Raw genomic sequence first — 12,015 nt, forward strand, 5'->3', positions numbered from 1 at the left:
AATAATAACGAAAATGTATGTAGTAAATTTATACAATTTTTCCATTGTTCCTTTTTTTACACCTACAGTTAAATCGTAACATAATTGTTGTGAAACGCATGCGTAGTGTGTAATGTGACTGACAATAAATTGAATTTTGTTATAAATAGAAGGCCACTGATGAAAGAACACTAAGTTAGAGGTAACATAAGAAAAGAAGAAATGTGAAATGACATTTTAAGGTTACAACCTTAATTTGTTTACTTTTTTAGTAATATATTTGGACAGAGAAGTAAATTTTTGTGCAAAGATAATTAATTTGAACAAACCAAAGATACTTCACTGAATAAACAAATCAGCACTTGTTGAAATTATAAAGGTTATTAACGTTCTGCGCAGAAACTCGCGCAGTTTACTCTGAAAACTTTCTAGAATATATAACAGGTTCTAAATTTTTGTACTGAAAATGATCATGGTAAATTTTAGAGTAAATCTTGTGTTTTACATCTAATATTTTTATTAGATAATTTTTCATGGTAGTTATCAGCGTCGGTTTCGAAGTAAATCTCGGTCATGTAAAACGGCTCTAAGGCACTTATTATTACATATTAGAAAATTAGTCCATAAATAAACTGTAAAGTGTTTTACTTATTTTTAAAGACTCCTGTGCAATTTTTCTTTTAATGATAAAAGACAATAGCACTGGCAAAATTTTTCTATTGAATTTTCAACTTGATCAGTATTTTTTTTCAAAAAATAAAAACCTGATTTTGTAAAAGGTATATTTAAAATCCCTAAAAACGGCTATTTCACTACAAAACGTTTTCGGAATCAATATTCCATCATCAGTGTTATCACAGGTTTACATGCTTTAAGCCACCAAAATACACGGGTAAAAACCCTTGAGTTGATGTTAAACAGTTGAGGTTACATTATATTATCCGATTTTAAAGGATGTTCAAAACATCAACTCAAGGGTTTTACCCGTTTATTTTGGTGGCTTAAAGCAAGTAAACCTGTAATAATGATAACACTGATGATGGAATATTGATTTCGAAAACGTTTGTTGTCCCATTTTAGGGATTTTAAATATACCTTTTACAAGATAAGATTTTTATTTTTTGTGATTTATGGTATACAGCCAGTTACAGGAATTTTTCCTTGTGATATATTTTTTTCAGTTCCTTTAAGGATAAATCGATTTTAAGTCAGTTTAAAATTCTTTGTGCAGTTTTTTCCCTCATATACACTACTCATTATTTGCCACAAAAGACTGGCGGGCGCGGGCAAAAAGTTTAGGTCACTAGATGAATTATACAGGTTTTATGCCTCGAACTTCCTAAACCTGTTGTCCGATTTGAGTGATTTTTTAGTATCTTATAGCTTTATTATTTAATAATCTCAATATATTAATATTGTTGTTAGACAGGTAAATATCATTTTATACCGGGTGTAACAATCATACTGTGTTTTCCTTAAAGTTCGGAACATTCTGTGGAATATTATAACATAGATAAAATATTGAAATTAAAACTCGATTGTAGCCTTAGACTTTTTTAACATTTTCTTTTTTGATTCATTTGCTTATGTTTGATAATAAAAAAGTTAGGTACTTTAACAACTAGCCATGTTCTTCATCAATACAGGGTGTTTCTAAATAAGTGCGATAAATAAGGGGTAATTCTGCATGAAAAATAATGACTGTTTGCTTCATAAACATATGTCCACAACTGCTTCGTTTCCGAGATATAGGATGTTGAATTTTTTCTTACAAACTGACAGTTTATTTGTTGCTCTAAAACCGGTTGAGATATGCAAATGAAATTTAGTAGGTTTTAAGAGGTAGTTATTGCGCATTTTTTGACATACAAATAAGAATTTTATATTCACCATTGGCGTGCATACGGGTATAAATATTTGATACATCCGACAAAGGTCGGAGTTAAATTTTCGAAGTTTTTGGGAGTTTTGGGAACGAGAACGAAAAACAGACCCTAAATAGGAAGGTATAAAATAAATAATTAATAGTAAAATCCACACCCGTGAACCAAAATGGATGATTGACATATGAATGGGTGAGTCTTTTCCCTGAACCTTAAGATGGGAGTTGGCCCAATTTTCAATTCAGTCAGATTTAGAAAATCGAAAATTTCGTGTATATAATATAGTGTCGCGTGTAGGGGAGTGAGGATGTGTGCCAATGGCGAGAACTGCCGTTCTCTGGTAATTATTGTATCTGGTAGGATAATTGTGAAAATCTTCATGCGTATTGTACTGGCTAAGATTCTGTTTAGTGTGCAACAAACACTGCATAATATATACGGAAGGTACAGTTAAAATTTTAAAAGCTCTAAAGGAGTTTCTACAATCTGCTCTATAACAGAGCCCAGAGATAACGCGAACACACTTTCTTTATTGCCCAGGAGAGAGTAGCATATGTAAGATGAGGGTGGAAATTGCTATGATAAGCTGTTAAAATAGTTTCCCTGGAAGTCACTTGCACAAGGTTCCTGAAAAGGAAAAGTTGTCGGGAAAGCTTTTTTGATAGATTAACTATTTGTCGTTCCCAGGTTAATCCTGCATCCAAATGTACTCTCAGAAACTTCGCCTCGGTTGTACATTGTGGTAGAGCAATGTTTCCAATACCAGTGTTATTTCTTAAAGTAAAATTAACACTTTGTGATTTCGTGTTCAAGGAGAGACGGTTAGTTAAAAACCAATCAAATAAGTTTTTTTCATATTTCTGGTAATCAAGGGTGTTGAATTCAGAAGGGTGATAGCTTACATAGAAAGTAGTGTCATGAGCAAATAAAACAGTATTAACTGCCTCGCTTTGAGAGTACACTAGCTCATTAACATACATAAGAAATAATATCGGATCCAAAACTGAGCCTTGTGGGACACCATAGGTTAGAGATTGTTTTTGAGAATCACTGGTTGAAGTGGACATACTGATCACGATTTAATAGATATGAATAAATTAGTTGAATAGCATCACTATGAAAATTATAATAAGGAAGTTTTCTATTTATACATTTATATATTTTAGATATTTTTCAAACCCTATTAAAATATTACTAGTGAAATGATCAATAGCTAAAGTTGTTTTATTTTTTCGGAATCCATACTGGTTTATTGCAAACAGTTTATTAGATTCAAAGTGTAGATTAATTTGATTTTTTTAAATTCGTTCATAAACTTTAGATACGATGGGCAACAAAGATATGGGTCGATAATTGTTGTAATCATCAATAGAGCCTTTATTTTTAAACAGAGGTATTACTTTTGCAGTTTTGAAAACTTGAGTTTAAGTATTACAAGCTATTGATTAATTTATTAAAGTTGTTAGAGGTTAAACAATGATATTTTTAATACCTTTAATAATTTTTGTGTTAAATCCATCAGGATCTTTGCTGTTACTATTTTCAACGAAAACATTTCGTTTATAAATTCGCAAAAGTGTGTGTGTTATTGCGTTGCCGTTCCTGCAATACTCAGATCAGATTTATCAATGGATTCATATGTAGTTTTTTCTTCTGAATCCAAATCTGAAAACGGCATTTCGATATTTCTAACCGTCTTCGAGATAATTGACCTCAAAGTCCAAAATGTGACGTCACAATCGTTTTATTTTCTGCCGACACACTACACGTCGAGCTGAAATAGTTGCTATTAAGTAGGCTAGTTTTTTAATCTCAATTTGTTAAGCAAAGCATAGGTTATTTACATTTGAGTTTGACACTTCGTGAATGTCAAACTAAATTTTAAATTAAGTATTAATAAAACATCAATGCCATTTGATAGTGAATTTAGTTATTTATATGAAATAAATACGATGTTCAAAAATACAATTTGAGTATATTTTAAAAGCAATAATTTATTTACAGCTTTGAAAGGGTTTATACGAGTATACGGTCTCCCCTTTATGATAAATGGACTGTTCCATTTGCTATGAAATTAAAATATAGTCGGTTCGCTAAACTCGACACAACTGGCTAGTGATTTTAGAAGGTAATTTTTTTGTTTTTGCGAATTTTGCCAAAATTCACAAAATTACTAATTATTTAGTAATTATTAACTAATTAGTAATTATTTTTTTGGCCAAATTGGCAAAATTATTGACTAAAATCACTAACCAGTTGTGTCTGAGTTTAGCGAACCGACAGTATATGAAATAATATTGTTTGGTATAAAAAATTATGGTCTGATATGTGCAATTACATCCTTCTAATGGAAAAAAATATTTGAAGATTTTTCTTAAATTATGGATACCAACAACATTTTCATTTATAACTCTTTTATTTTTAATTTGACGAAGAAAAGTTATTCTTCATAAAAAGCTCTTCATGTTCTAAGATTTATGATGCAACCATCATATGTAAAATTTTATTAATTTTATACGAGGTATATAAAAAATATGAATTTCGATCAAGAGTAAACTACCTTTATAGTTCATAACATTTAAATTAGAATGATATAATTGCACATTAAAACATAATTATTAATTCTAAACTACTTTTCATAATAGCAATTTTCCATATTATGAATTAAAATACAAAGTTTTCGTTATGCACTTGCAACACAAACACAAGACAACCTAATATAAACTATGTACCTAAACCCTGACTAGGTTTGGTAAATATAAGTTCAACATTTTGCGTTCAAAAGAAATCACTGTTATATTTAATTTCTATCGGTGTCAAGTGTAAGGATCTTCCAGAAAGTTTGTAACGATTATTTTACTTAGAGCATAAATAAACGTATTGTTTAAAATGTGATGAATTTGTTTTTGGAAGAATAAGACAAAAGGAATTCTACATTCCACACACTAGTTCCAACATCACAAGGAGTCAAAACTAGACTGGGTGAAGGAAATATGTTTTTAGGTGATGCAACTCATAATACATAATAAAAAATAGGCATTCATGTTAACTATTACTATATTATATTAATTTTATAAGTAAGAGTAATCACAAGCAACAAAGTTGAAATTTTTATTAGTTTCGTTGAAAAATGTTTGGTGCAAGTTTCATATTCAAATGATTTTTCACCAGTATGCACTCTCATATGAGATTTTAACACTTGTTTCGTTGAAAACCCTTTGGTGTTTTCACAATAAATGGTTTTTCACCAATAAGCAATTGCATATGCATTAATAAAAAGAACTCTTTGTTGATAGGCTATTGATTATGTATTTGAGAAAGGAACTACAACGTTAACGGGGTTTTATTGTTTCATGTAGTCAATGGACCTTTAAATATGAAAAACCAGCGGAGTGCTCCCATTTAAGGGGGTGCGTTTTTGAGAAAGTGGTGAATTGGTCCCTAGGCATAGAGCAAATTAGAGTTCTATGCACTTTTGGTACAAACACGTCTACAGGAAAATTATTTCAGGTTAAATTTACTATGGAAACATCACATTTTAAAGTCAAGAATATTTTTTTTGCAAAAATATATTCAAAAGAAAAGCAAGAAAAAAACACAAAAGATAGCAATTTTGTTTTTTGTCCCATAACTTTTTTCCACGGGGATATAGGTATAGGCATTGCTTCACATAAAAAACTTCCATCTTTCCTCTTTAAAATGACGTGTGGTAGAAGTCTCTATGGTTTATAGTTTCCAAAAGATGATTTTTCAAAGTTTGCCATTCACAGCGATTTTCGCCTATTTTTCTTGTTACTTCTCGAACATTGTTCTGTAACTTTTTTCTACGTACCTCTAGGGATATGCAATGGACATTTAGTAGGAAGAAAAGTCAATTGCCTTTAAAACGGCCTATTGTAGAAGGCTGTATGACTATTTTTAAGCAAGATATGGTTGTTCAAATTTTTATACTTTTAATGATTTTTGATATATTTTACGATTAATTTTAATTATACCTTTTTTATTGAATATTTAGGTACATACATTGTCTAATAAAAAAGAAAGCTTATTTTCTTTACTTTAAAAGGGTGTATTGTAAAAAATTCTAGGACTATTTTTAAACAAGCTATGCTTTTTCAAAATGTGACATATACACATGCAATAGGTCCCATTAAGTTGGAACCATATGGAATTTTTTTTTATTATTAACTTTATGAAAAAAAAAATTATTCTTTATAAAATGTTCTGCATAGTCTAAAACCTAAGATGCAATCATCAGATATAACATTTTATCAATAATGTACAAGGTATGATAAAAAATATGAATTTCGCTCAAGAGTAAAGTACCTCTATATTTCACAATATCGACAAGTGTTATTAAGAAAAGTTATTTGGAATTAAATATTATGTTATAATATGCAATTACATTCTTCTAATTGAATAAAATAAAAAAAAATACTCAAATTACGGGTACCCTTGGATATCCTGTACGGATATCCATTGTCCCTACGGATATCTTGTTAAAAAATAGTCCTAAAATTTTTTCCAATACACTATTTTAAAGAAAATAAAATAACTATTTGATATTTTACAATGTATATACCTAAATTTACAAGAAAAAAAAGTCATAATGAGAATTTAAAAAATAATTATCAAAAATATCAAAAATCATTAAAAGTATAAAACCTTAAAAAAGCATAACTTGCTTAAAAAGAGCCGTATAGTTTTATAAAATAGGCCATTTTAAAGGTAATTAACTTCTCTTTCCACTAAATGTACCATTGCACATACCTAGAAATACGTAGAAAAAAGTTACAGAATAACGTTTGCGAAATAATGAGGGAAAAGGCCCAAAAATGCCGGGAGCGGCGAACTTTAAAAAAATCCTATTTTGAAAACTATAAATCCTAGTGATTTTTGCCCAACTTCGTTTTAAAGGGGAAGGATGGAAGTTATTTTTCGCTGAAGCAATGCCTATACCTATATCTCCGTGGAAAAAAGTTATGGAGAGCAAAAAACAAAATTTCTTTCTTTCGTGTTTTTTTCTTGCTTTTCTTTTGAATATATTTTTGTAAAAGAAAAAATATTTTTGTCTTTAAAACGTGATATTTCGATAGTAAATTAAACCTGGAACAATTTTCCTGTAGAGGTCCACTGACCATATGAGACAATAAAATCCCGTTAACGTTGTAGTTCCTTTTAGCTCTCTTATTTTGAACATAATCAATAGCCTATGAAAAGTGTTTCGTGCTCACATTCAAATTATTTTTGACCAGTATGCATTGTCATTTTATGTACTTTTAAATTACTCTTTATTGAAAACAGTTTGGCGCAAATTTCACACTCAAATGGTTTTTCACCAGTATGCACTCTCATATGTCTTTTTAGATCTTGTTTTATTGAAAACTGTTTGGTGCAAATTTCACATTTAAATGGATTTTCACCAGTATGCACTCTCATATGCGATTTTAAAAATGGTTTCGTTGAAAATTGTTTGATGCAAATTTTACATTCAAATGGTTTTTCAGTATGCACACACATATGCGATTTTAAATTATCTTTTCTTGAAAACTGTTTGGTACAGATTTCACATTTAAATGGTTTTTCACCAGTATGCACTCTAATATGTGATTTTAAATATAATTTCATTGAAAACTGTTTCTTGCAAATTTCGCATTCAAATTGTTTTTCACCAGTATGCAATTTCATATGCATTAATAAATAACTCCTTGTTGAAAAGCGTTTGGTGCAAATTTTACATTCAAATGGTTTTTCACCAGTATGCACTCTCATGTGCAATTTTAAAATTGATTTCGATGAGAGCTGTTTGGGGCAAATTTCACATTCAAATGGGTTTTTACCAGGATGCACTGTCATATGTGCTTTTAAATTACTCTTTGATGAGAATTGTTTAGCACAAAATTCACATTCAAATGGTTTTTCACCAGTATGCACTCTCATATGCGATTTTAAATTATCTTTTCTTGTAAACTGTTTGGTACAAATTTCACATTCAAATGGTTTTTCATCGGTATGTATCCTCATATGAAGTTGTAAATGATAATTACTTGACAATGGTTTCTGGCAAATGATACATATAAAACGTTGTCTTCCGGTGTTCACATTGGTATTGGAAATTATATATTGGTTCAAATTACTGTCACTTCTATCATCATTTGTTAAGAGCCTACTGGCATCCGTTTTCATATCATTACAAGAGAGACCTAAAATTAGAATCCTGTGTTAAATCAATAAAATGTAACTGAATGAGATGTAATGTAAAATTGGAGTAGTCAAATCTAGGCTGTGTTAAAGAAATATGTTTGTTACGTCATATTGTTAAATAAATACTCTAGAATAACGAACAAACCTGTCCTGGTTCCGTTTGGTGCTCTATGGTTGACAGCACTTCTTATATAAGTCATTGTCAACGGTTTTTGTAAGAATGAGAAAATGTCACCCATTCCTCTTTGATGTAATTAGAATTATGTAATCACGTTTATCAAGAGTTGTTTAAGTACAAATACATGAAATATCAACACATTATTTTATTCTCGTTTTCATCTATATGAAAGGGTGTTTAGGAAAGGGAAAGGCAGAGGAACAACCGATCAGATATTCATAATGAAAGAGGTACTGACTAGCTGCTATGAATACAAAATGCCGGCAACAGTATTATTCATAGATTTTAGAAAGGCGTACGACTCTGTCAAGAGAGAAAAAATTGTGAAAGTTATGGAAGAATTTGAAATACCTACGAAGCTAAAGTAACTAGTGACGATGACATTGAAGCATACGACCTGCAACGTAAGAGTAAAAGAAGGAACCTCAGAAGATTTTGTAGTCAGATCAGGGCTTAGGCAAGGAGATCCGCTATCAACGCTAATATTTAACATGATACTTGAAAAAATCATTAGGAATAGCAACTTAAATAGAAATGGGCACATATTGTACAAGAGTCATCAATTAGTGGGATATGCAGATGATGTGGCAATTGTAACGACGAGTGAAAAGATACTGAAAAGAGATAACAGAAAGATTAATAAATGAAGCGTATAAGCTGGGTCTACAAATAAATCAAAAGAAAAGCAAGGTTATGAAAGTAGGAGGAGAAAGGGGGGGTGGGACAAAGTTCAAGGTAAGCACACAATTAGGAGAATTTGAGTTTGAAGAAATAGACGAATTTGTATATCCAGGATCAAGGATAACAAACAAGTGTGAAGAAATGAAAGAAATTGATGCCAGATTGAGTAAAGCCAATCGATCTGCGGGAGCCATGAAATATTTACTAAGATCAAAGCAGCTGTCATTGAATACGAAATTTAGGATTTATAAGACTATAATAAGACCAACAGCGATATATGGATGTGAGACATGGATTCTCAACCAAACAACAAAAGAAACAGTAAGAAGATGGGAAAGGAATATTAGGAGGGAAGAGAATAGAGGAAGGATATATAAGGACAAATGAGGAAATTTATAATATTTACAAAGAACCACAAATAGATAGCGTAATAAAATCAAGAAGGTTGCAGTGGCTGAGCCATATAGAAAGAATGAACGATGACAGAGTCGTCAAGAAAATAGCATGGAGAGTACCAGATTATAAAAGAAAGAGAGGAAGACCACGAAAGCGATGTAGAGAGGCGGTAGTAGAAGACCTAAAGAAAAGGGAATAATAGACTGGAAGATGTTGACAACTAACAGAAAGCTGTGGAAAAGAACAACAGCGCTGTAAAAAATTTCAAAGACATTCACGAAGTGTCAAACTCAAATGTAAATAACCTATGCTTTGCTTAACAAATTCAGATTAAAAAACTAGCCTACTTACTAGCAATGATTTCAGCTGACGTTTAATATGTCGGCAGAAAATAAAAGGATTGTGACGCCACATTTTAGACTTTGAGGTCGATTATCTCGAAGACGGTTAGAGATATCGGAATGCCGTTTTCAGATTTGGATTCAGAAGGAAAAACTAGACTCCATCGATAAATCTGCTCTAAGTATTGCAGGAGCGGCAACGCAATAACACACAGGCTTTATAAAAGAAAAGTTGCGAATTTATAAAAGAAAAGTTTTCGTTGAAAATTAGTTATTTGTGTTTTATACACCGCTCCAAGAAAAGCAAAAATATTTGACTTATTTTTGAAATACTCCTGTGTAATATTTCTTTTAGTGATAAAAGATAATGTCACTGGCTAGTTTCTGCTGTTGAATTTTCAACTTTATCAGTTATTTTTTTTCGGTCACAAAATATCAACCCCTTCCTCTTCCAAAGCCTTTCCAACCTCCAGAGGTATTCCATCAGGTCCTACTGCCTTACCATCCTTCATCCTATTAGGTATGAGTAATCAGATATTGTGCTATCATTGTAAATAAAATAGTTATAACAAAGTGTCAGACAAAACTTGGCAATAATGTTCAGAATGTGCTAAAGCCGTGCAGTTCTTACTTGCAGTGTATCACCTGCGCACCTCGCGACTTTTTGCTGCCTGGGACTAGTGGATAGAGTAACGAAATAAACCTTAATATGTATGATTATAGAATGGGAGGTAGATAGGCACGCGCGGCTCCCCCTTATCCGGATCAAGGAGTTTTAACTGCTACCTTTTTTTTATAAAATCGTGTAAATTATTTATCAACCAATTTGCGACACAAACACAAGACATCCTAATATAAATTATGTGTCTAAACCCTAACCAGTTTGGTAAATATATGTTGAATAGTTTGAGTCTAAAAGAAATCACTGCTTGTTCAATCACAAATTAATCCCTTAATTTGTATAATGAACTATTTCAAATGGGAAATAAGCCACAATTTTACCAAAAAAATGAATTTATTAACGTTTCGACTCTTTATTTTTTTTTGTATTTTGACGACACTCGACTTGAGCGTCGAAACGTTAATAAATTCATTTTTTTGGTAAAATTGTGGCTTATTTCCCATTTAAAATAGTTCATTAAAAAAATGCCACAAGAAAATAGCTTCAGAACAACCTTAATTTGTAATCTCATATTATTCTTAACTTCCTAAACTTTTATAGTTTCACTGTGTATATTGTGAATCGTATTGATTAATAGTTTATTAGAGTCCATTTACCTTCCTGTAAACTAAATAAATTGCCAAATACTTGTTATTCTAATTGTACTTCCAAGTGTTGCAATTGCGTCCTCGATTAAATTGTAGTTGCAAGCTTTCAAAGTAGCTATTCAAAGTTCATAGTTTAGTTACCATGCAACTTATTGATGATTTGTATATTTTGATGAGATTATAAATAAGCTTAAGGGACTATTTTGAGTCGCAGTCTATTTAGAATAGTTACCTCATTAACAAGTGCGTAAGTCATTGTGCGAAGTTACGCAGAGTGTAATTATCAGTAGCTGTCAATTTAGGACAGTCTATTATAAAATTTTACCTAATCAACACCTAATCAAAAATATGAAATATCTCCTTCAGTCAGAGAAAAAATTGCCGCAAAAAGACACTCGAGGAAACAATGGCAACAAGCTAGGACCACAAAAAACAAGAAAAAATTGAACAAAGCCACCAAAGAATTGAAAAAGCTAATCATAGCAGAACAAAATCAGGGAATCCAGTGTTACCTGGAAAGCCTTACACCTACAGAAGCCACAGATTATTCGCTGTGGAAAGCAACGAAAAAACTAAAAAGGTCTTACTTGCCTAATCCACCAATCAGAAATGATAAAGAAAAAGCTGAAGCTTTTAGCAAATATCTGAAAAAAGTCTTCATGCCCTTTCCTTCAGAATTATCTGCTGAAGAAGAACACGAAATCACCGACTATCTAAATGTACCCTTCCAAATGGACCTGCCTCATAACAAGTTCACTATTAGAGAAGTCAAACAAACAATTCTGGAAGAAATTAACATAAAAAAGCTCCTGGTTTCGATTTGGTATCTGGAAAAATTCTTCAAGAACTATCCGAAAAGTGCTGTAGACTTATTACTTACATTTTTAATTCTATACTACGACTAAATTCTTTTCCTAGCATCTGGAAAGTTGCCCAGATCGTTATGATAGCCAAGCCCGGAAAGAAAACAGAAGAGTTGTCTTCCTACAGACCAATGAGAAGCTATATGTTAAAATTCTAAAAACTATAATAGACGAAAAGAAGATAATTCCGGATCACCAATTCGGATTCCGCAATAAACACG

The 12,015-nt window shown here is 31.3% G+C and overlaps 1 protein-coding gene across 1 annotated transcript in view; it reads right to left on the reverse strand.

Annotated features, from left to right (window-relative positions):
- LOC114339760 (zinc finger protein 729) overlaps positions 1-12,015 on the reverse strand; it is a 152,460-nt gene that overhangs the window by 18,238 nt on the left and 122,207 nt on the right. Inside the window, exon 4 of the mRNA XM_050660078.1 lies at positions 7,106-8,065. Coding sequence (XP_050516035.1) covers positions 7,106-8,065 — 960 coding nt within the window. The remainder of the gene's footprint in view (positions 1-7,105; positions 8,066-12,015) is intronic.

Source organism: Diabrotica virgifera, chromosome 9, assembly GCF_917563875.1.
Source record: "Diabrotica virgifera virgifera chromosome 9, PGI_DIABVI_V3a".
NCBI lineage: Eukaryota > Metazoa > Arthropoda > Insecta > Coleoptera > Chrysomelidae > Diabrotica > Diabrotica virgifera.